General features: G+C 41.3%; 2 protein-coding genes across 5 annotated transcripts in view; one reads left to right on the top strand and one right to left on the bottom strand.

Annotated features, from left to right (window-relative positions):
* The first annotated feature begins 579 nt into the window (after positions 1–579).
* c8h14orf119 (chromosome 8 C14orf119 homolog) lies at positions 580–4,019 on the top strand. 2 transcript variants are annotated; one of them, XM_021613816.2, is made up of 3 exons: positions 580–889; positions 2,628–3,065; positions 3,200–3,672. In XM_021613816.2, the coding sequence occupies exons 2-3, from the start codon at positions 2,628–2,630 to the stop codon at positions 3,371–3,373; spliced, it is 612 nt and encodes a 203-aa protein (XP_021469491.1). In that variant the 5' UTR covers positions 580–889; the 3' UTR covers positions 3,374–3,672. The 2 variants fall into 2 exon arrangements, with proteins under 2 accessions (XP_021469491.1, XP_021469489.1); XM_021613814.2 differs by lacking the exon at positions 580–889 and adding an exon at positions 1,523–1,652 and having other exon boundaries at positions 3,200–4,019.
* Positions 4,018–24,592, bottom strand: part of LOC110530600 (putative leucine-rich repeat-containing protein DDB_G0290503) — a 28,707-nt gene continuing 8,132 nt past the window's right edge. The window contains exons 24-70 of one of the 3 annotated variants that reach the window (XM_021613811.2): positions 20,430–20,519; positions 20,257–20,322; positions 20,043–20,135; positions 17,917–18,006; positions 17,617–17,706; positions 17,401–17,463; positions 16,852–16,914; positions 16,673–16,741; positions 16,488–16,565; positions 16,296–16,382; positions 16,081–16,164; positions 15,796–15,864; positions 15,594–15,683; positions 15,339–15,428; positions 15,124–15,213; positions 13,150–13,239; positions 12,940–13,029; positions 12,716–12,778; positions 12,504–12,566; positions 12,325–12,393; positions 12,140–12,217; positions 11,948–12,034; positions 11,733–11,816; positions 11,448–11,516; positions 11,246–11,335; positions 10,991–11,080; positions 10,776–10,865; positions 9,527–9,616; positions 9,317–9,406; positions 9,093–9,155; positions 8,881–8,943; positions 8,702–8,770; positions 8,517–8,594; positions 8,325–8,411; positions 8,110–8,193; positions 7,825–7,893; positions 7,623–7,712; positions 7,368–7,457; positions 7,153–7,242; positions 5,904–5,993; positions 5,694–5,783; positions 5,512–5,574; positions 5,362–5,424; positions 5,135–5,281; positions 4,940–4,981; positions 4,810–4,845; positions 4,018–4,707 (exon numbers count right to left, since the gene is read on the bottom strand). In XM_021613811.2, the coding sequence (XP_021469486.1) occupies positions 4,154–4,707; positions 4,810–4,845; positions 4,940–4,981; positions 5,135–5,281; positions 5,362–5,424; positions 5,512–5,574; positions 5,694–5,783; positions 5,904–5,993; positions 7,153–7,242; positions 7,368–7,457; positions 7,623–7,712; positions 7,825–7,893; positions 8,110–8,193; positions 8,325–8,411; positions 8,517–8,594; positions 8,702–8,770; positions 8,881–8,943; positions 9,093–9,155; positions 9,317–9,406; positions 9,527–9,616; positions 10,776–10,865; positions 10,991–11,080; positions 11,246–11,335; positions 11,448–11,516; positions 11,733–11,816; positions 11,948–12,034; positions 12,140–12,217; positions 12,325–12,393; positions 12,504–12,566; positions 12,716–12,778; positions 12,940–13,029; positions 13,150–13,239; positions 15,124–15,213; positions 15,339–15,428; positions 15,594–15,683; positions 15,796–15,864; positions 16,081–16,164; positions 16,296–16,382; positions 16,488–16,565; positions 16,673–16,741; positions 16,852–16,914; positions 17,401–17,463; positions 17,617–17,706; positions 17,917–18,006; positions 20,043–20,135; positions 20,257–20,322; positions 20,430–20,519 (4,223 nt within the window). In that variant the 3' untranslated portion in view covers positions 4,018–4,153. Of the gene's footprint in view, positions 4,708–4,809; positions 4,846–4,939; positions 4,982–5,134; positions 5,282–5,361; positions 5,425–5,511; positions 5,575–5,693; positions 5,784–5,903; positions 5,994–7,152; positions 7,243–7,367; positions 7,458–7,622; positions 7,713–7,824; positions 7,894–8,109; positions 8,194–8,324; positions 8,595–8,701; positions 8,771–8,880; positions 8,944–9,092; positions 9,156–9,316; positions 9,407–9,526; positions 9,617–10,775; positions 10,866–10,990; positions 11,081–11,245; positions 11,336–11,447; positions 11,517–11,732; positions 11,817–11,947; positions 12,035–12,139; positions 12,218–12,324; positions 12,394–12,503; positions 12,567–12,715; positions 12,779–12,939; positions 13,030–13,149; positions 13,240–15,123; positions 15,214–15,338; positions 15,429–15,593; positions 15,684–15,795; positions 15,865–16,080; positions 16,165–16,295; positions 16,383–16,487; positions 16,566–16,672; positions 16,742–16,851; positions 16,915–17,400; positions 17,464–17,616; positions 17,707–17,916; positions 18,007–20,042; positions 20,136–20,256; positions 20,323–20,429; positions 20,520–24,592 lie in introns of all 3 variants that reach the window. The other 2 variants (XM_021613810.2, XM_021613809.2) reach the window with 2 other exon arrangements.

Consider the following 24,592-nt stretch of genomic DNA (forward strand, 5'->3'; position numbering starts at 1 on the left):
TCGGAAGTGTCCGGTGCAATAGAGGCAGGTTGAGGTGACCAGAGTCAGAATAGTGCAAAGGAGTCGTATGCAGAGAAGAAAGTAGAGGAGGATGGGTCAAGGGTGAGAGGATCCTTGTGAGTAGTAGATCTGTGCCAGTACAGATGGATGGGCCAATGAGTGATATGCATCGGTAAAGTTGGCTTCTTAGCATTCATAGCAGTGGTTATCCACTGTACCGCAGAAATATAACGTAAATAACAGAAAATAGATTTTGTGGTGGCAGCTGCAGATAAGTATTTGGGTATACGAGATTTGACTTAAGAAGAGTTACAGGGTGTGTTGAGTGGTGGTGTCCTGTCCTCTCAGGTCATTGGCATGGTGCAGGAGCAGATAGGGTCAAGTAGTGGAATGGGGTAGTGGGTTTTTGAGTGTAGGTTTAGTTGGAAGGTTTTTTTTTATGAAATAGTGGTATATGTGTAGTGTTAATTGATGGTGCAATGTTTCGCTTTTATATGTGTGTATCACAAAATGTTACATGTTTGACCACACACACTACCGCACAGTAGGTGGCGGCATGCACAAACAAAATGTGCGAACGCCAAGATACCAAAGAAGAAGAATACAGGGCCATAATTGCTGCAGCATGACTAAAATAGCGTCCTGGCCCTGCAATACATGAGCAACTCGCTGTCTGTATGACACTTGTCGTTGATGCTAGTACCCACGCCTTGTGATGAGATGAGTATAGGCTCTGACTCGGCACTACGTCTGCTTTTAAGTAGACAAGGTCGTCTCCAACATCCTTCAATAATATCCGTCCGACTTTGTTACCGTGTAGGTATTGGTACGCCTCCGGACTTTTTAAGTTGCTCATCGCCTTACCATCGCAAGCTACGGATTCAACAAAGTAAGTACGTGATACAAGACGACTTCGTCACGTCATCTTCCCAACCATCAATTACGGAGGGTAGAGGTAGGCTAATAATACCCGTCAGGTTGTGTTCCCATATCATTATTCGTTTTTGCAAGCTCTGCATGAATGTTTGTTTACTTCGAAACGGAAATAACGCCCATAATTCGCGCAAGGCATCATGGGACACAGGACACTCATGCATAGAACAATGAGAGATATTTCACCGGATGTATAAATGTGAAGCATCCGGTTGACATTTCCACTCACGACCAAAAGTGAGAGGAAGCCCAGTGGCTGAAGGTGGAACTACATGGATTTTGGCCCACATTCTGATAATTTACTCATCGGTGACACATTTGATCTCAATAGTTTTTTTCGTCTCAATACAGTTTGTTCCCGAAACTAGAATATGTTACGAACAGAGTGGACTAAGTTTTGTAGACTCGAGCCTTTGCCAAAATGTCAAAAAATTGCGTTGTTTAAGAGTGCAAATGTGAATTGAGTTATTGTACACGCAGACTTCAGAGTATGCGTTCCCCAACTGGGAAATGTACGCTAAAACGCGCCAATAAGATTGCGCTAGCTCGTACTTGGCTCTGCCCACTATGGCTCATTTGTTCCAATTTGAAACGATAGGCTGTGGTCTATCTTGGTTTAGTTATACAATATATTTGATGCTAGTGCTGCTCGGTTCAGTTGGAGGTTGCAACATGTTGAAAATAATAACGTGACTTGTAAAAAAAAAAAACGCTTAATGGTGAGGAATGTGTTTTAGATATCTAAGCATGTCTGGTGGTTAAGTCGTTAATTTTCCATATCAAATGTTACCGGCGTTTGGTACACTGCTAACTACCAAACAAGGAAGTGCCATTGCTGTCTAGCTAGCTACTGTTGTGGTCGAAGCAGATATAATTAACACAAACAACTGGTTACGATAGCCAGCTATCGATATAACATGATCGAAGGGGATGTCCAAGTTCGGTGGTAAACTAGCCCTTGATCATGACTATCAGTTCTATTACACATACAAGTAATTGGACGAAGGCGTATTCTGTGGGGTGGGGAGATTTGTCAAGAGCCACGTCGCTTGTGGTACGGTTTTGGAAGCATAATATTTCATATAGGCCAAAAACAAAAGGTGAAATTGATACACCCATTTTATAGGGTCACCACACAGACATATTGACATGTTACAGAGCTTGTTTACGGAAGCCAGAGTTGACTACCAGTGCTAATGAGCTATCAGCATCCCCGAACACTTGTGTGTAAATGGAAGTCAGACGGCACAAATATGTTGTCCCTGGAAAAATAGTTGGCTGTGTTAAAACGGTGTACTGTACAGGAGGTTTGTGGCACCTTAATTGGGGAGGACAAGCTCGTGGTAATTGCTGGAGTGGAATGGTATCAAACATGGTTTCCATTAATTATTATTTTTTCCTGTGAACTGAAAATAGAGGAATTTGTTTCTTAGTATCAATTCACGTTTAGATGGAGCATTTGGCTGTTTTGGCTTCTAGAGCCAGTTTGCCCTAACATGTACGGACTAAGGATTAACATCCTTGGACTAAGGATTAACATTATGCTCAATTAGTCCAACATTGGGCTAGGTGGTAACTAACATATCCTGATCCTGTATCTATTAGGCTAGCTAGTTGGACATGCCATCTCATCTGTTTATGTAAATATGACATGAGACATTTATTTACCATGTTTTTATTCTGTTTTTCCAAAGATGTCCTGGTTCTTCCATGTCAATCAAGGCTCAAACCAGCAGCCCCCTGTCATGATGCCCCCAGCTGCTGGTGCCCTGTCTAGCAACACACACTATCCGACAATCAGTAGCAACACACTGGATACAGCTAACACTGCTGGGCAGGGTTGGCTCTGCACACAGTCCAGTTCGTCTTCACCCAGCCTGGCAGACTTTCCGTCAGTACCACAGGGTTTAGTGCCTCCCAGCTTGGAGAACCTATCTTGTACCTCTCTGAAGTCAGCGGCAGGCAGAGAGCCCCTACCACTCTCCTACGTAACTCTTCAGGAGCAGCGTTGTGTATTGAGCTGGTTCTTGAGCTGGAGCACTACCCAGAGGGAAAGGTTTCTGCAGGACCTGTTGGGGAAAGCTGTGCCAGGGAAAGTGTGTACCCTCCTCGAGTCGCTCAATACGCTACAGGTACAACCCATCCTGCTATCACAATTATTTAATGGTTTGTCCTACAGTTCGTTACCAGCTACTAGTAATGTAACAGTCATGTCGATCTCATTTGCACTGAAACCTCGCCACCATCTGTTCCTTTCTGATTCTAGGTTAAGGACAGCCCACCAAATATTTTTGAGTGCCAACTGCGCCTCTGGACCCAATGGTTTGAGTCATGGAATGAGGAGGAGAGGAACAGTTTCCTGCACATTCTAGAAGAGAGAGACCCAATCTTTGTTGCCCACTTTTACAGAGGTGTAGCTGGGACAGCAGGCAGAGATTGAGGGATACAGGAGAAGAGGGTGTAGAATGGATAGGCAATGCGTGGGTGGAAGACAGAAACAAGTTAGGTTGGAGTGGTACATAGGGAAGCATATGTGTGGAGACAGTGAAGAACAGGCCAGTGGTTAAGAGCATTGGGCCAGTAACTGACAGGTTGCTGGTTCGAATCCCTGAGCCAACTAGGTTAAAAATGTTGATGTGCCCTTGAGCAAGGCACTTAACCCTAATTGCTCATGTAAGTCATTCTGGATAAGAGTGTCTGCTAAATTACTAAAATATATGTACAATTGTTTTCTGGCTAGGGCTGAGATGAATCTAGTAACATGAGGAAGCCCTTATAGTATTGATACATTCTGTTGACCACATACTTGAGGGTATTACAGAAGATGGACTGAATAAGGTGAACATATTTATTTAATTCTCTACCAAACGAATGGATAGCTGTAATATCCTTATTGATCAACCTTTTTCCTCTTCTCTCAGTGCAGTTACACCATGGCTGTGTTCAGGTAAAATGGAGTGAGTGTAGACTAGAGGTAGATAAAGTGAGAGGCCAGGTCCAATTCTGTTACCAGTGGGAATGCTTCTACTTCTGTAATGATCTTGAACAGTTTTTCTACAATGCCAGAAATAAAATGCCATTTCATAGATCAGGTGCAATATTTTATTTGTTGAATGATTGAAAATGCATAATTGAAATTACTTTATCTTGAATCACTACCACAGAAAATGAAATGAAATGTGATTTTATACAGAAATTAATTTGATTTCAAATGCATTCTCTAGTCTATCCATGACACCGAACCAACACGAGTTAAGACAATCGGAGCATCCTCATCATTAGTCTCCAGACAGGTATTGAAGAATGGATATAGTTTATCTGTGAATCTATTGCCTGTGAATGTATGGAGAAGAGACCTGGTATCTGCATTGTAGAAAGAGACCTCTCCCTTCTTGTAGTCTAAAAGTATTCCAAACTTGTGGGGGACCGCAGGCAGCTGAATATCAAGTGGCCGAGCTGCAAGGGCTTTGAGCACACCTTGTTTTGTCAAGATTATGGTCCAGTAGCCTTCTGCTGGTTTTAGTTTCAGCTGCCCCTTCCTATTAGCTGATCCTCTGGCAACTCCGATATTGTAACATGTCTTCCCAGCCACTTCAACCTCCCAGTAATTTCTCCCGCTGTTAAACCCAGTCTTTCCAAGAGCAGCAAGAGACAAGTCATACCGCCCTGGATCGTTGGGGACATTCTGTCGCTGTTGCGCTACAGACATTACTGTCTCATCCGTTGACAGAATGATTTTAGGATGGGCTGTGTCCGGGTCGAAGGCCACCTTAGCTGTGGGTAGAGAGGAATGGATATAGTAATGTTCTCTACTGCACAGAGCCAGACATTCATGCAATATCCATTCAATGTTTGTCAATTATCTTCCAGACTTACTGCTATGGACAACCGTTTCTGGATCTACCAGAAGATCTAAGAGAGGAGTGCAACCCAAACACATTGTATTAATTCACAATAAAAGCTTTGACATGTTTTTGTCTGAAAAAGGTAAACATATACATCTTACCTTGTAAATTCATCTTGAGTTTGTCATTCTCCTCTTGCAAACCTTTAGAGTGAAAGGGGAGAGACGGCCAACGTGACAACCCCTCAAAATGATTTACAGTAATTACGGCTATTGTTGAACTCTTTCACATGTTCAGTATTTGGTTTACATTATCACTGTCCTGTTGATTGGTCACTGATAATATGAATATCTCACTCTTATTCATCTCCTGTAGTCTGGCATTGTCATCCTTGCTGTCTCTGAGTTGCTGCTGCAGTCTATTGAAGGCTGCCTCCTTCTCTTGTAATTGCTGCTGCATTTTAAGCAAGTCCTCTTGGTTTTGATCTGTTTGAAGCTGTACCTCTGTGTGATAAATGTTGTTCAGTACACCAAATTCAGCAAATCATTTAAACTCCATACATCGATTCAAAGGACAATCTCACCTTTGCACCTGTGCTGGATTTCATCACATTCCATTTTCATTTCCTTCTGAAATTTCTCCAGCTCTAAAGAGATAAAAGAGAAGTTAAAATATTTTCCCCCAAAATGTCCCAAGATGACCAGAAACGATTTCAGGGACCTGTGTGTCACACCTCTGTTTTTGGAGTCAAGTCTTGCATTCAGCTTCTCCTTGGCCTTAAGTTGTTTCTGTAGCTCTGGGTAGAAGGAAAGCTAAATTAATCATAATGACAAAAGAGAATGATCTCCCAAACCCAATTACTTTTTAACACCATTCAACGTGAGATGATTATACATAAATGGAACATGGACAAACCAGCGATTTCTGATGCACTTTTATCTTTGGCTTTTGAAGCTTCCGTTTGTATCGCTTTCATTTGTTCCTGTAGTTCAATGATTTTCAGAACTGAAATAACAGAACAAAAAGGCACTGTGTAATTCAATACTAACATCAAATCATTGTATTCAACCTTTTAGAAGATTATACATGTTTAATGACTTCTAATGACTACTCTTGTCAACATACTCTGTTCTGCATTTTTGGCATCTACAGCCCTCAGTTGTGTAGTGTTTTCTTCAAGCTGCTTGCTCTTCTGCTTCAGTAGACTCTGTAGATCTGAGGAGGAAAGATATTTATTTACAGTGCAGTCGGAAAGTACAGCCTTATTCTTAAATTGATTGCATCATTTTCCCCTCTCATCAGTCTACACACAATACCCCATAATGACAAAGCAAAAACTGGTTGAGAATTTCATCAAGGATCTCTCTGTACTTTGATCCACTCATCTTTCACTCAATCCTGACGAGTCTCCCAGTCCCTTCTGCTGAAAAACATGATGCTTCCACCGCCATGCTTCACTGTGTGGATGGTATTGGTCAAATGAGCGGTGCCTGGTTTCCTCATGCCTGGCATTCAGAACAAGAGTTCAAACTTGGTTTCATCAGACCAGTAAATCCTGTTTTTCATGGTCTGAAAGTCCTGTCATGTGCTTTTTACTGAGGAGTGGCTTCCGTCTGGCCATACTACCATTAAGGACTCATTGGTGGAGTGCTGCAGAGATGGTTTTCCTTCTGGAAAGTTCGTCCATCTCCACAAAGGAACTCTGGAGCTCTGCCAGAGTGACCATCAGGTTCTCGGTCACCTCTGACCAAGGCCCTTCTCCCCGATTGCTCAGTTTGGCCGGACGGCCAGCTCTTGGAAGAGTCTTGGAAGAGGTCTGTGCATCGACCACAATCCTGTCTTGGGGTTCTACGGACAATTCCTTAGACCTCATGGCTTGGTTTTTGCTCTGACATGCACTGTCAACTGTGGGTCATTATATAGATAGGTGTGTGCCTTTCCAAATCATGTCCAATCAATTGCATTTACCACAGCTGGACTCCAATCAAGTTGTAGAAACATCAAGGATGATCAATGGAAACAGGATGCACCTGAGCTCAATTTCGGGTCTCATAGCAAAGGGTCTGAATACTTATGTCAATAAGGTATTTCAGTTTTTAAAAAATAATAGATTTGCTAAAAATAAAATATATAAACATTTTTCTCTGTCATTATGGGGTAATGTGTAGCATTTTTTATTGAATCCATTTTAGAATAAGGATGTAACGTAACAAAATATGGGAAAAGTGAGGGAGTCTGAATACTTTCTGAATACACTGTATCTTACCAATTATAATCTCCTCTGTGTTAAGATAGCGTCCACTTTAAACTAAATGTTTCCCTTCGCATCAACCCAACAAGACGTTCAATAGTATTTTAATTAAACAAAATGTACCTTCCATCTTGTCAGCACTTGTCCGTTTGAGCTCTGATAATGTTCTTTCTAACTCTGTCAGTTTGTTACGAAGTCCCATGATCTCTGCAACTGAAAAATAAAAGCATGCCACTCTGGATGAAGCATTCAAAAACAGAAGTCACCCTCCAAATAACTGAGAAATAATTAACTTGTAGATTATAGTTAAACTCCTTGAAACATGCTTGACAACTTACTGAGTTGTGGAATTCTACTGTCAGTTTCTTTCAGCTCGTCTTTCTTTTCATTCAGCTGGTCTCTCGTCTCCTGTAGCTGATTCTCTAGCTCTGAGGCACACACATTATTTCAAATGTTATCCTCTTTCCACCACAAAGTTTTCTATTACACGGTATGCCTACAGAAAAGCTCTTAATGGTAAATATAAGGATAATAAACGTTCCAGCACAATTGTAAGAGTACTGAGGATAAAGAAAAATTACAATGGCACTCACCAGCAATCTTGGCCTCAGATGACTGATTGAACTCTAACTCTTGCCTCTGCAATCTTGTCACTTGATTTTGGAGTGCAATGATCTGCAGAACTAAATGAGCAGGGACATGCAGGATGTCACAACATTCAACATTTGAAGTAACGTAGAAAATTCAAATCACGATTGCAGCCAACCCTGAAATGATAAGGCTTTTCACACTCACTCTGTTTACAGTTGCCATTGTTCTTCTCCTCGATTGTGGCAATCAATGCATCCAGTTCATTCTCAAGTGCTGTGGACAAGAATAATTGAAGAGCTTGAATGTTACAAGTATATTGGGATTTGAAAACTTCATGAATGGGCTAAATGCAGTGTATTGTCATCACACCATCCTATATGTCTACCAGTGAAGGACTATCCCTCTGAGGAAACATGATAACTATTGTTATTGGTCTAACGTGCTGAACACATAGAGACTCCTATGTTCTTCAGAACGCCTGCTACTCACCAGCAATCTGGTCAAAGTTTGTCCCATTGCTAACTCCTTTCTGCAGGTTCAAGATCTCATTCTGTATTGCAATGATCCTTAGAACTGCAACAAACAAACAGCTTAACAATTTGAGGAATATCATATACAGATAAATACTGAGCAGGCTGGACCTAAACTGTAAAAGCTGTCTGTTCAACTGAAAACAGACTATAAAAAGGCTAAATAATACGAACCGTTCTCTGGTTGAGGAGCGTTATCCTCCAGTTCCTGTGTTTTCTTTGCCAGTTCTTTGATCTTCTCATCCAGCAACTTTTGGAGCTCTGAAAGACAAGTAAAAATCATGACAGGATCAATGCTAACATATGTATATCTTTCAAAGCAAACATGATTTGCCATGAATAATGCGCAGCAACAGGGATACTCACCATTGATCTTAGTTGCAGAAGTCACAGTTCTCTTCTTTAGATCGTCTACCTCATTAGTCAGGGTCCATACCTCAAGAACTGATAGAACACATTGAAATGAGCTGAGTAGTATTCTGAATTAGAAAAATAAACGAGACTACTCGCCTCATTCATCAGTGGGCACTGATGTATATTCATCTGCTCACCGAGTTTGTCGTTGTATCCAGTTACATTGTCCAGTTTATTCATTGCAGAACCAAGCTTATCTTGCAGATCTGTGAGAGACCAATACAAATCAGCTGTTGACTAGGTTCTATTGAATAGGGTTCATATCATTTAGATCACTCAGTGTCATCAGCAAAAGGTAGAGAGAGGTGAAGCTCACTGTCATATCGGTCCTGGAGTCCAGAGCACTGTGCATCCTTATCGCCCAGCCTCTTCTCCAGGTCTGGTTTGAGAAAACAATATTAGACTGATGAGATGCGTGCTTCTGTTTCTTTACCTGTAGTTATGATTCAAGCAGCTTTGCTCATCAAGCGTCTAGTTACACAAACTGGTGAACCAGACTAATATCAGAAGGACCTGATCTTGGCTTACCTTTGTTCTGGGCCTGACATCTGGCGCTCTCTTCCTCTCTGGCCTCTAGTTGCTCCTGAAGCGCTGTAATTAAAGTACTTATGTTAGCATACTGCTACATATACTCGGTACATCATGATGACTATACATAACAATTTCCCCAAACCCATTTCTTTTTAACACTTTTCAACATGTGAGATTTTAATGATCATACATAAGTAGAACATGAGACAAAATAGACAAACCAGAGATTTCTGATGCAGTTTCATCTTTGCCTTTTGAAGCTTCAATCTGTATCTCATTCATTTGTTTCTGTAGTTCAATGATCTTCAGAACTGAAATAACAGAACAAAAAGGCACTGTGTAATTCAATACTAACATCAAATCATTGTATTCAACCTTTTAGAAGATTATACATGTTTAATGACTTCTAATGACTACTCTTGTCAACATACTCTGTTCTGCATTTTTGGCATCTACAGCCCTCAGTTGTGTAGTGTTTTCTTCAAGCTGCTTGCTCTTCTGCTTCAGTAGACTCTGTAGATCTGAGGAGGAAAGATATTTATTTACAGTGCAGTCGGAAAGTAAAGCCTTATTCTAAAATTGATTGCATCATTTTCCCCTCTCATCAGTCTACACACAATACCCCATAATGACAAAGCAAAAACTGGTTGAGAATTTCATCAAGGATCTCTCTGTACTTTGATCCACTCATCTTTCACTCAATCCTGACGAGTCTCCCAGTCCCTTCTGCTGAAAAACATGATGCTTCCACCGCCATGCTTCACTGTGTGGATGGTATTGGTCAAATGAGCGGTGCCTGGTTTCCTCATGCCTGGCATTCAGAACAAGAGTTCAAACTTGGTTTCATCAGACCAGAAAATCCTGTTTTTCATGGTCTGAAAATCCTGTCATGTGCCTTTTACTGAGGAGTGGCTTCCGTCTGGCCATACTACCATTAAGGACTCATTGGTGGAGTGCTGCAGAGATGGTTTTCCTTCTGGAAAGTTCGTCCATCTCCACAAAGGAACTCTGGAGCTCTGCCAGAGTGACCATCAGGTTCTCGGTCACCTCTGACCAAGGCCCTTCTCCCCGATTGCTCAGTTTGGCCGGGCGGCCAGCTCTTGGAAGAGTCTTGGAAGAGGTCTGTGCATCGACCACAATCCTGTCTTGGGGTTCTACGGACAATTCCTTAGACCTCATGGCTTGGTTTTTGCTCTGACATGCACTGTCAACTGTGGGTCATTATATAGATAGGTGTGTGCCTTTCCAAATCATGTCCAATCAATTGCATTTACCACAGCTGGACTCCAATCAAGTTGTAGAAACATCAAGGATGATCAATGGAAACAGGATGCACCTGAGCTCAATTTCGGGTCTCATAGCAAAGGGTCTGAATACTTATGTCAATAAGGTATTTCAGTTTAAAAAAAATAATAGATTTGCTAAAAATAAAATATATAAACATTTTTCTCTGTCATTATGGGGTAATGTGTAGCATTTTTTATTGAATCCATTTTAGAATAAGGCTGTAACGTAACAAAATATGGGAAAAGTGAGGGAGTCTGAATACTTTCCGAATACACTGTATCTTACCAATTATAATCTCCTCTGTGTTAAGATAGCGTCCACTTTAAACTAAATGTTTCCCTTCGCATCAACCCAACAAGACGTTCAATAGTATTTTAATTAAACAAAATGTACCTTCCATCTTGTCAGCACTTGTCCGTTTGAGCTCTGATAATGTTCTTTCTAACTCTGTCAGTTTGTTACGAAGTCCCATGATCTCTGCAACTGAAAAATAAAAGCATGCCACTCTGGATGAAGCATTCAAAAACAGAAGTCACCCTCCAAATAATTGAGAAATAATTGACTTGTAGATTATAGATAAACTCCTGGAAACATGCTTGACAACTTACTGAGTTGTGGAATTCTACTGTCAGTTTCTTTCAGCTCGTCTCTCTTTTCATTCAGCTGGTCTCTCGTCTCCTGTAGCTGATTCTCTAGCTCTGAGACACACACATTATTTCAAATGTTATCCTCTTTCCACCACAAAGTTTTCTATTACACGGTATGCCTACAGAAAAGCTCTTAATGGTAAATATAAGGATAATAAACGTTCCAGCACAATTGTAAGAGTACTGAGGATAAAGAAAAATTACAATGGCACTCACCAGCAATCTTGGCCTCAGATGACTGATTGAACTCTAACTCTTGCCTCTGCAATCTTGTCACTTGATTTTGGAGTGCAATGATCTGCAGAACTAAATGAGCAGGGACATGCAGGATGTCACAACATTCAACATTTGAAGTAATGTAGAAAATTCAAATCACGATTGCAGCCAACCCTGAAATGATAAGGCTTTTCACACTCACTCTGTTTACAGTTGCCATTGTTCTTCTCCTCGATTGTGGCAATCAATGCATCCAGTTCATTCTCAAGTGCTGTGGACAAGAATAATTGAAGAGCTTGAATGTTACAAGTATATTGGGATTTGAAAACTTAATGAATGGGCTAAATGCAGTGTATTGTCATCACACCATCCTATATGTCTACCAGTGAAGGACTATCCCTCTTAGGAAACATGATAACTATTGTTATTGGTCTAACGTGCTGAACACATAGAGACTCCTATGTTCTTCAGAACGCCTGCTACTCACCAGCAATCTGGTCAAAGTTTGTCCCATTGCTAACTCCTTTCTGCAGGTTCAAGATCTCATTCTGTATTGCAATGATCCTTAGAACTGCAACAAACAAACAGCTTAACAATTTGAGGAATATCATATACAGATAAATACTGAGCAGGCTGGACCTAAACTGTAAAAGCTGTCTGTTCAACTGAAAACAGACTATAAAAAGGCTAAATAATACGAACCGTTCTCTGGTTGAGGAGCGTTATCCTCCAGTTCCTGTGTTTTCTTTGCCAGTTCTTTGATCTTCTCATCCAGCAACTTTTGGAGCTCTGAAAGACAAGGACAAATCATGACAGGATCAATGCTAACATATGTATATCTTTCAAAGCAAACATGATTTGCCATGAATAATGCGCGGCAACAGGGATACTCACCATTGATCTTAGTTGCAGAAGTCACAGTTCTCTTCTTTAGATCGTCTACCTCATTAGTCAGGGTCCATACCTCAAGAACTGATAGAACACATTGAAATGAGCTGAGTAGTATTCTGAATTAGAAAAATAAACGAGACTACTCGCCTCATTCATCAGTGGGCACTGATGTATATTCATCTGCTCACCGAGTTTGTCGTTGTATCCAGTTACATTGTCCAGTTTATTCATTGCAGAACCAAGCTTATCTTGCAGATCTGTGAGAGACCAATACAAATCAGCTGTTGACTAAGTTCTATTGAATAGGGTTCATATCATTTAGATCACTCAGTGTCATCAGCAAAAGGTAGAGAGAGGTGAAGCTCACTGTCATATCGGTCCTGGAGTCCAGAGCACTGTGCATCCTTATCGCCCAGCCTCTTCTCCAGGTCTGGTTTGAGAAAACAATATTAGACTGATGAGATGCGTGCTTCTGTTTCTTTACCTGTAGTTATGATTCAAGCAGCTTTGCTCATCAAGCGTCTAGTTACACAAACTGGTGAACCAGACCAATATCAGAAGGACCTGATCTTGGCTTACCTTTGTTCTGGGCCTGACATCTGGCGCTCTCTTCCTCTCTGGCCTCTAGTTGCTCCTGAAGCGCTGTAATTAAAGTACTTATGTTAGCATACTGCTACATATACTCGGTACATCATGATGACTATACATAACAATTTCCCCAAACCCATTTCTTTTTAACACTTTTCAACATGTGAGATTTTAATGATCATACATAAGTAGAACATGAGACAAAATAGACAAACCAGAGATTTCTGATGCAGTTTCATCTTTGCCTTTTGAAGCTTCAATCTGTATCTCATTCATTTGTTTCTGTAGTTCAATGATCTTCAGAACTGAAATAACAGAACAAAAAGGCACTGTGTAATTCAATACTAACATCAAATCATTGTATTCAACCTTTTAGAAGATTATACATGTTTAATGACTTCTAATGACTACTCTTGTCAACATACTCTGTTCTGCATTTTTGGCATCTACAGCCCTCAGTTGTGTAGTGTTTTCTTCAAGCTGCTTGCTCTTCTGCTTCAGTAGACTCTGTAGATCTGAGGAGGAAAGATATTTATTTACAGTGCAGTCGGAAAGTAAAGCCTTATTCTAAAATTGATTGCATCATTTTCCCCTCTCATCAGTCTACACACAATACCCCATAATGACAAAGCAAAAACTGGTTTTGAGAATTTTTTGCATATTTATAAAAACAATAAAAAAAAAAAATGAAATATCACATTTACATAAGTATTCAGACCCTTTACTCAGTACTTTGTTGAAACACCTTTGGCAGCGATTACAGCCTCGAGTCTTCATGGGTACGAAGCTACAAGCTTGGCACACCTGTATTTGGGGAGTTTCTCCCATTCTTGTCTGCAGATCCTCTCAAACTCTGTCAGGTTGAATGGGGAGCGTCGCTGCACAACTATTTTCAGGTCTCTCCAGATATGTTCGATTGGGTTCAAGTCCGGGCTCTGGCTGTGCCACTGTAACGGATGTGAAACGGCTAGCTTAGTTAGCGGTGCGCGCTAAATAGCGTTTCAATCGGTGACGTCACTTGCTCTGAGACCTTGAAGTAGTAGTTCCAATGGCTCTGCAAGGGCTGCGGTTTTTGTGGAGCGATGGGTAACGATGCTTCGTGGGTGACTGTTGTTGATGTGTGCAGAGGGTCCCTTGTTCGCGCCCGGGTTTGGGCGAGGGGACGGTCTAAAGTTATACTGTTACACCATTCAGAGACTTGTCACAAAGCCACTTCTGCGTTGTCTTGGCTGTGTGCTTAGGGTCGTTGTCCTGTTGGAAGCTGAACCTTTGCCCTAATCTGGAGGTCCTGAGCTCTCTGGACAGGATTTCATCAAGGATCTCTCTGTACTTTGAGCCATTCATCTTTCACTCAATCCTGACTAGTCTCCCTGCCACTGAAAAACATCCCCACAGCATGATGCTGCCACCACCATGCTTCACCGTATGGATTGTATTGGCCAGATGATGAGCGGTGCCTGGTTTCCTCCAGACATGACACTTGGCATTCAGAACAAGAGTTCAATATTGGTTTCATCAGACCAGAAAATCTTGTTTCTCATGGTCTGATAGTCCTGTCATGTGGGCTGTCATGTGCCTTTTATTCAGGAGTGGCTTCCGTCTGGCCATACTACCAAAAAGGCCTCATTGGTGGAGTGCTGCAGAGATGGTTTTCCTTCTGGAAGTGTCGCCCATCTCCACAAAGGCTCTTCTCCCCCGATAGCTCAGTTTGGCCGGGAGGCCAGCTCTTGGAAGAGTCTTGGTGGTTACAAACTTCTTCAATTTAAGAACGATGGAGGCCACTGTGGGGATCTCCAATGCTGTAGAAATGTTTTGGTGCCCTTTGCCAGATCTGTGCCTTGACCACAACCCTGTCTCGGAGCTCTACGGACAATTCCTTCGACCTCATGGCTTAGTTTCTGCTCTGACATGCACTGTCAACTGTGGGTCATTATATAGATAGGTGTGTGCCTTTCCAAATCATGTCCAGTCATTTGAATTTACCACAGTTGGACTCCAATCAAGTTGTAGAAACATCAAGGATGATCAATGGAAACAGGATGCACCTGAGCTCAATTTCGAGTCTCATAGCAAAGGGTCTGAATACTTATGTCAATAAGGTATTTCAGTTTTACATTTGTAATAGATTTGCAAAAATTCAAAAAAACATTTTTCTCTTTGTCATTATGGGGTATTGTGTAGATTGATGAGGAGCATTTTTTATTTAATCAATTTTAGAATAAGGCTGTAACGTAACAAAATATGGGAAAAGTGAGGGAGTCTGAATACTTTCTGAATACACTGTATCTTACCAATTATAATCTCCTCTGTGTTAAGATAGCATCCACTTTAAACTAAATGTTTCCCTTCGCATCAACCCAACAAGACGTTCAATAGTATTTTAATTAAACAAAATGTACCTTCCATCTTGTCAGCACTTGTCCGTTTGAGCTCTGATAATGTTCTTTCTAACTCTGTCAGTTTGTTACGAAGTCCCATGATCTCTGCAACTGAAAAATAAAAGCATGCCACTCTGGATGAAGCATTCAAAAACAGAAGTCACCCTCCAAATAATTGAGAAATAATTGACTTGTAGATTATAGATAAACTCCTTGAAACATGCTTGACAACTTACTGAGTTGTGGAATTCTACTATCAGTTTCTTTCAGCTCGTCTTTCTTTTCATTCAGCTGGTCTCTCGTCTCCTGTAGCTGATTCTCTAGCTCTGAGACACACACATTATTTCAAATGTTATCCTCTTTCCACCACAAAGTTTTCTATTACACGGTATGCCTACAGAAAAGCTCTTAATGGTAAATATAAGGATAATAAACGTTCCAGCACAATTGTAAGAGTACTGAGGATAAAGAAAAATTACAATGGCACTCACCAGCAATCTTGGCCTCAGATGACTGATTGAACTCTAACTCTTGCCTCTGCAATCTTGTCACTTGATTTTGGAGTGCAATGATCTGCAGAACTAAATGAGCAGGGATATGCAGGATGTCACAACATTCAACATTTGAAGTAATGTAGAAAATTCAAATCACGATTGCAGCCAACCCTGAAATGATAAGGCTTTTCACACTCACTCTGTTTACAGTTGCCATTGTTCTTCTCCTCGATTGTGGCAATCAATGCATCCAGTTCATTCTCAAGTGCTGTGGACAAGAATAATTGAAGAGCTTGAATGTTACAAGTATATTGGGATTTGAAAACTTCATGAATGGGCTAAATGCAGTGTATTGTCATCACACCATCCTATATGTCTACCAGTGAAGGACTATCCCTCTGAGGAAACATGATAACTATTGTTATTGGTCTAACGTGCTGAACACATAGAGACTCCTATGTTCTTCAGAACGCCTGCTACTCACCAGCAATCTGGTCAAAGTTTGTCCCATTGCTAACTCCTTTCTGCAGGTTCAAGATCTCATTCTGTATTGCAATGATCCTTAGAACTGCAACAAACAAACAGCTTAACAATTTGAGGAATATCATATACAGATAAATACTGAGCAGGCTGGACCTAAACTGTAAAAGCTGTCTGTTCAACTGAAAACAGACTATAAAAAGGCTAAATAATACGAACCGTTCTCTGGTTGAGGAGCGTTATCCTCCAGTTCCTGTGTTTTCTTTGCCAGTTCTTTGATCTTCTCATCCAGCAACTTTTGGAGCTCTGAAAGACAAGGACAAATCATGACGGGATCAATGCTAACATATGTATATCTTTCAAAACAAACATGATTTGCCATGAATAATGCGCGGCAACAGGGATACTCACCATTGATCTTAGTTGCAGAAGTCACAGTTCTCTTCTTTAGATCGTCTACCTCATTAGTCAGGGTCCATACCTCAAGAACTGATAGAACACATTGAAATGAGCTGAGTAGTATTCTGAATTAGAAAAATAAACGAGACTACTCGCCTCATTCATCAGTGGGCACTGATGTATATTCATCTGCTCACCGAGTTTGTCGTTGTATCCAGTTACATTGTCCAGTTTATTCATTGCAGAACCAAGCTTATCTTGCAGATCTGTGAGAGACCAACACAAATCAGCTGTTGACTAGGTTCTATTGAATAGGGTTCATATCATTTAGATCACTCAGTGTCATCAGCAAAAGGTAGAGAGAGTTGAAGCTCACTGTCATATCGGTCCTGGAGTCCAGAGCACTGTGCATCCTTATCGCCCAGCCTCTTCTTCAGGTCTGGTTTGAGAAAACAATATTAGACTGATTGTCATGCCCTGACCAGAGAGCCCTCGGTTCTCTATGGTGTTTAGGTCAGAGTGTGACTAGGGGGGTGTTCTAGTCAGTTATTTTCTATGTTGCTGATTGGCATGGTTCCCAATTAGAGGCAGTTGGTAATCGTTGCCTCTAATTTGGGATCATATTTAGGAAGCCCTTTCTCCCACCTGCTTTGTGGGATATTGTTTTGAGTGAGTGCATGTAGCACTAATGTACTTCACGGTCGTTGTTTGTTTCTTGGTTTGTTTAAGTTTCACTAAAATAAAGATGTGGAACTCCAATCACGCTGTGCCTTGGTCCGTCTCTCCTCACGACCGTGACACTGTTGAGACGTGTGCTTCTGGTTCTTTACTTGTAGTTATGATTCAAGCAGCTTTGCTCATCAAGCGTCTAGTTACACAAACTGGTGAACCAGACTAATATCATAAGGAGCTGATCTTGGCTTACCTTTGTTCTGGGCCTGACATCTGGCGCTCTCTTCCTCTCTGGCCTCTAGTTGTTCCTGAAGCGCTGTAATTCAATTACTAATGTTAACATATTATTAGATAAATGAGGTACATATTCAAAGAGTGTATGAGTCATATTTTAATAAGTTAATGATATATTAAAAAATCAACAAAACAATTATATATTTATTTTGCTTGATGAAGTCCAAACACTCACCAGTAACATCAGCAGCAGTTTCATTGAATTGCTGAGATGCAGCATTTTGTATGTCTCTGAGTTTCCTTTGTAGATGAAGAATTTGCATAACTTCGAGTACAAAAAAAGTAGTGAGTTACAGTATTTTAAAGTGGCACTAAATAAATAAACGTTATCATGGAACTTTTAGATAAGTCTTTGTTCTGTTGAGAACAAGGTAAAAAAAAAAGTACTTAGGCAGCATGTCCATTATATTAAAAATATGCAGTGAGCTATTTTTAAAACAGTCGTTGGCTATTTCAGGTTACTATAGTAACTCACTCAGGTAAAAATTCTTGCTGTCTTTCTTCTTCAGTCTGTTTATGTTCTCCTCAAGCTGCCTCTCGCTTTCCTTAAGCTGTGTTGTCAGCTCTGAGAGATGGAATTTAAAAGGTCATATCCCAACCTGAGAAATCGGACTTTATCACAATTAATTCTACTTTGGGCTCTTTTCAATCTGTATCACTGAAGCATTTCAGATTGCGCGCTAGAAATGTAAAGGTCATTTCTGATTGAGCCGACATATGCAGAATTTACCATGAATGCTGACATGAACATTGCCTTTAAATTTCAATCAAGTTGTAACTCTGAATTTCAGCAATATGGATTGAATATATCCCTTTATTTATATTCAGTACCAGTCAAAAGTTTGGACACACCTACTCATTCCAGGGTTTTTCTTTATTTTTACTATTTTCTACATTGTAGAACAATAGTGAAGACAACAAAACTATTAAATAACACATATGGAATCATGTAGTAACCAAAAAAGTGTTAAACAAATCAAAATATATTTTAGATTTGAGATTATTCAAAGTAGCCAGCCTTTGCCTTGATGATAGCTTTGCACACTCCTGGCATTCTCTCATCCAGCTTGATGAGGCAGTCACCTGGAAAGCATTTCAATTAACAGGTGTGCCTTGTTAAAAGTTCATTTATGGAATTTCTTTCCTTCTTAATGCGTTTAAGCCAATCAGTTGTGTTGTGACTGTAGTATCTGTGATCTATATCTGTTTGTATTAGTTACTATGCTGTTACTAAGCAGTAATGTATTACGGTAGTGTTATGTTACTACACCTAATAGGAAATGCACATGCGCACTATTGGGCGGGGCTGTAGAGTACGAGAGGTTTTGACTAAACGAAACAAACTGTACTCCCGTCTCCTGCCTGGTCATTTCTCCACAACACAAATATTACAGTGACAAGGTAGAGGTGATATACAGAAGATAGCCCTATTTGGTAAAAGACCAAGTCCATATTATGGCAAGAACCACTCAAATAAGCAAAGAGAAAGGACAGCCCATTATTACTTTAAGAAATGAAGGTCAGACGATCCAGAAAATGTCAAGAACTTTGAACGTTTCTTCAAGTGCAGTCGCAAAAACCATTGGCTATGATGAAACTCGCTCTCATGAGGACCGCCACAGGAAAGGAAGACCCAGAGTTAAGTTCATTAGAGTTACCAGTCTCAGAAATTGAAGCCCGAATAAATGCTTCACAGAGTTCAAGTAACAGACACATCTCAACATCAACTGTTCTGAGGAGTGAATCTGGCCTTCATGGTCGATTTTCTGCAAAGAAACCACTACTAAAGGACACCAATCAGAATAAGAGACTTGCTTGGACCAAGAAACACGAGCAGTGGAAATCTGTCCTTTGGTCTGACGAATCCAAATTAGAGATTTTTGGTTCCAACCGCTGCTTCTTTGTGAAACGCAGAGTAGGTGAACGGATGGTCTCTGCATGTGTGGTTCCCACCGTGAAGCATGGAGGAGGAGGTCTGATGGTGTGGTGGTGCTGGTGACACTGTCTGTGATTTATTTAGAATTCAAGGCACACTTAACCAGCATGGCTACCACAGCATGGTTACAGCATTCTGCAGCGATACGCCATCCTATCTGGTTTGCTCTTAGTGGGACTATAATTTCACCCAACACACATCCAGGCTGTATAAGAGCTATTAGACCAAAAAGGAGAGTGATGACTGCTTCATCAGATGCACTGGCTCCCACAATCACCCAACCTCAATTCAATTGAGATGGTATGAGATGAGTTGCATCGCAGAGTGAAGGAAAAGCAGGTAACAACTGCTCAGCATATGTGGGAACTCCTTCAAGACTGTTGGAAAAGCATTCCAGGTGAAGCTGGTTGAGAGAATGCCCAGTGTGTGCAAAGCTGGCATCAAGGCAAAGGGAGGCTATCTTGAACAATATCAAATATAAAATATATTTAGATTTGTTTAACACTTGTTTGATTACTACATGATTCCAAATGTGCTATTTCATAGTTTTGATGTATTCACTGTTATTCTACAATGTAGAAAATAGTAAAAATAAAGAAAAATCCTGGAATGAGTAGGTGTGTCCAAACCTTTGACTGGTACTGTATCAGTTTTACTGATATTACCGGTGATCTTGGCTTCAGGATTTTCTTCTTTTAGCTCTGCTATTCTTTTTTCTATTTCACTTATTTGATTCTCAAGGTTTGACATTTTTGGACCTGAAATTAAAAATGAGATATAATTTAACACTGTGTAACTGTCAGACATTACAAATAAAAAATGTTTGTCTCCTTAGGGAAACTGCGTCAGCGGGATGGATCCACTTAGTCTGTTCATCACCCTTTCCACTTTGCTCAACCAGCTTGGCCAACTGCTTCTTCTTATCCTCCAACTGCTTCTCCAGCCCTACCAGAGATATGAAAAAGAAAAGGACCACCTGATAAACTAAGACTTTTACGTAAAAGAGAAGTAACTTGAATCACATTAAAATAGTGAATAGAGATGACACTTACGAACTATCTGGGCTGCAGTTGACTGACTGAGAGCTGACAGCATTCTCTGTAGGTTGACCACCTCACTCTGTAATGTGGTTATCGTCAGAACTAAAAAGTAGAGGGAGAAGGAGATGAAAGACAGACAGTCAATAAAGGTGTTGAGCTCCCATAATTTAATCTTGCCTGAAGTAAACATGACGAGAACTACCATCACACCCACTGGGCACACCATGTCATTTTAACATGGAGAATTGGGTAATATTTGGGAGATACGTTGATCAATGAGATTCCAACCTATTTCACCCACTCAAAAAGACCAAATGTTTGTTGAATTACCAATGTGTTATTACTGCGCTTTCAACCATTTAAAAGCACAACAAAGTTCAAATGGGAATACAATGTCAGATATTTTGTTTATAACAACTTACTGTGTTATCACGGTGGTTAATCTAGTAGCACAAACAAATAACCTGTTTTGCAGTTAATATCACATTAATGTACATGGTGCAAATGTTCAATGCCATTTCAGATTCTGTACAGATTATTATAGCAATTGTGAAGATTTCCACAGACCTGTGACCCTAAACATGCACGCTTTTTATGATCACATAAGAAGACATTTACTGTTACAGTAACCTCAAAATGTGGCCATGGATGTCTTACTAATGTTAAGGTTGAATAAATACATACAGTACATCAGTTTCAGGGCATTTACTGTCTTACAAAAGTAGTATTGAATTGTGTTTGGTTGACAACACAACCAAATATCAACATTTAAAGGAGATGTATCTACTGCTTGGATAGATAGATCTGAGCCCCTGGCTGAATCCTATTATTTTATTTTTTATACTTTTATTTTTTGGTTGAGATGGAGATGTGAATCTAACATACCCAAGAATAGTAAAGCCCCCTTTACTGGCTCAAATAGCCGACCAATCAGCCTGTTGCCAACCCTTAGTAAACTTCTGGAAAAAATTGTGTTTGACCAGGTACAATGCTATTTCACAGCAACAAAAAAAATGGACACTTACACAAATGACTGATGATTGGTTGAGAGAAACTGATGATAAAATTATTGTGGAGGCTGTCTTGTTAGACTTCAGTGCAGCTTTTGACATTATCGATCATAGTCTGATAATGTGGAAATTGAGTAAATTGAGGTGACTTAACTGATTGGAGTAACCCTGGATTGTAAACTGTCATGGTCAAAACATATTGATACAACAGTAGCTAAGATGGGGAGAAGTCTGTCCATAATAAAGCGTAGCTCTGCCTTGACAACACTATCAACAAGGCAGGTTCTACATGTCCTACGGGCCCTAGTCATTCATTCCTTTTCCATTTTAGTAAGCACGCTTATCCAGAGCAACTTTTTTATTTATTATATATTTTTTACTTTTTAGTGATATCCAATTGGTAGTTACAGTCTTGTCCCATCGCTGCAACTCCCGTATGGACTCAGTAGAGGCGAAGGTTGAGAGCCATGCGTCCTCTGAAACACAACCCCGCCAAGCCGCACAGCTTCTTGACAGACTGTTCACTTAACCAGGAAGCCAGCTGCACCAATATGTCGGAGGAAACACCATACAGCTTGCAACCAAAGTCAGCATGCATGCACCCGGCCCGCCACAATGAGCACTAGAGCGCAATGGGACAAGGACATCCTGGCCGGCAAAACCGTTCCCTAACCTGGACCAACTGTGCCCCGCCTCATGGGTCTCCCGGTCACGGCCGGCTGCGAAACACAGCCTGCGATGCAGTTCCTGAGACCGCTGCACCACTCTGGAGACCCACAGAGTAACTTACAGTAGTTGCTCTTGGGGAATCGAACCCACAACCCTAACATTGCAAGCACCATTCTCTATCATCTGAGCTACATCATCACATCACATCATCACAAACCACTTGATTCCTCAATGTACTCAATTACTGTATTGTGTATTGTTTTTCTTCATGATGATGGAAAGTACAAAACAGTAATGCAGATTTAGGAAGACCCAGAGTTACCTCTGCTGCAGAGGATATGTTCATTAGAGTTACCAGCCTCAGAAATTGAAGCCCAAATAAATGCATCAAAGAGTTCAAGAAACAGACGCATCTACACATCAACTGTTCTGAGGAGACTGTGTGAATCAGGCCTTCATTGTCGAATTAATGCAAAGTAACCACTACTAAAGGACACCAATCAGAAGAAGAGACTTGCTTGGGCCAAGAAACACAAGCAATGGACATTAGACCGATAGAAATCTGTCCTTTGGTCTGATGATTCCAAATTTGCGATTTTTGGTTCCAACCACTGTGTCTTTGTGAGACGCAGAGTAGGTGAAAGGATGATCTCTGCATGTGTAGTTCCCACTGTGAAGCATGGAGGAGGAGGTGTGAGGGTGCTTTGCTGGTGACACTGTCTGTGATTTATTTAGAATTCAAGGCGCACTGAACCAGCATGGTTACCACAGCATTCTGCAGCAATACTCCATCCCATCTGGTTTGTGCTTAATAGGACTAACATTTATTTTTCAACAGAAAAATGACACAACACCTCCAGGCTGTGTAAGGGCTATTTGACCATGAAGGAGATTGATGGAGTGCTGCATCAGATGACCTGGCCTTCACAATCCCCAGACCTCAACCCTGTATATATACACTGCTCAAAAAAATAAAGGGAACACTTAAACGACACAATGTAACTCCAAGTCAATCACACTTCTGTGAAATCAAACTGTCCACTTAGGAAGCAACACTGATTGACAATAAATTTCACATGCTGTTGTGCAAATGGAATAGACAACAGGTAGAAATTATAGGGAATTAGCAAGACACCCCCAATAAAGGAGTGGTTCTGCAGGTGGAGACCACAGACCACTTCTCAGTTCCTATGCTTCCTGGTTGATGTTTTGGTCACTTTTGAATGCTGGCGGTGCTTTCACTCTAGTGGTAGCATGAGACGGAGTCTACAACCCACACAAGTGGCTCAGGTAGTGCAGCTCATCCAGGATGGCACATCAACACGAGCTGTGGCAAGAAGGTTTGCTGTGTCTGTCAGCGTAGTGTCCAGAGCATGGAGGCGCTACCAGGAGACAGGCCAGTACATCAGGAGACGTGGAGGAGGCCGTAGGAGGTCAACAACCCAGCAGCAGGACCGCTACCTCCGCCTTTGTGCAAGGAGGAGCACTGCCAGAGCCCTGCAAAACGACCTCCAGCAGGCCACAAATGTGCATGTGTCTGCTCAAACGGTCAGAAACAGACTCCATGAGGGTGGTATGAGGGCCCGACGTCCACAGGTGGGGGTTGTGCTTACAGCCCAACACCGTGCAGGACGTTTGGCATTTGCCAGAGAACACCAAGATTGGCAAATTCGCCACTGGCGCCCTGTGCTCTACACAGATGAAAGCAGGTTCACACCGAGCACATGTGACAGACGTGACAGAGTCTGGAGACGCCGTGGAGAACGTTCTGCTGCCTGCAACATCCTCCAGCATGACCGGTTTGGCGGTGGGTCAGTCATGGTGTGGGGTGGCATTTCTTTGGGGGGGCCGCACAGCCCTCCATGTGCTCGCCAGAGGTAGCCTGACTGCCATTAGGTACCGAGATGAGATCCTCAGACCCCTTGTGAGACCATATGCTGGTGCGGTTGGCCCTGGGTTCCTCCTAATGCAAGACAATGCTAGACCTCATGTGGCTGGAGTGTGTCAGCAGTTCCTGCAAGAGGAAGGCATTGATGCTTTGGACTGGCCCGCCCGTTCCCCCAACCTGAATCCAACTGAGCACATCTGGGACATCATGTCTCGCTCCATCCACCAACGCCACGTTGCACCACAGACTGTCCAGGAGTTGGCGGATGCTTTAGTCCAGGTCTGGGAGGAGATCCCTCAGGAGACCATCACCCACCTCATCAGGAGCATGCCCAGGCATTGTAGGGAGGTCATACTGGCACGTGGAGGCCACACACACCACTGAGCCTCATTTTGACTTGTTTTAAGGACATTACAAGTTGGATCAGCCTGTAGTGTGGTTTTCCACTTTAATTTTGAGTGTGACTCAAAATCCAGACCTCCATGGGTTGATAAATTTGATTTCCATTGGTCATTTTTGTGTGATTTTGTTGTCAGCACATTCAACTATGTAAAGAAAAAAGTATTTAATAAAAATGTTTCATTCATTCAGATCTAGGATGTATTATT

This window comes from Oncorhynchus mykiss, chromosome 8 (assembly GCF_013265735.2).
Source record: "Oncorhynchus mykiss isolate Arlee chromosome 8, USDA_OmykA_1.1, whole genome shotgun sequence".
Classification (NCBI taxonomy): domain Eukaryota; kingdom Metazoa; phylum Chordata; class Actinopteri; order Salmoniformes; family Salmonidae; genus Oncorhynchus; species Oncorhynchus mykiss.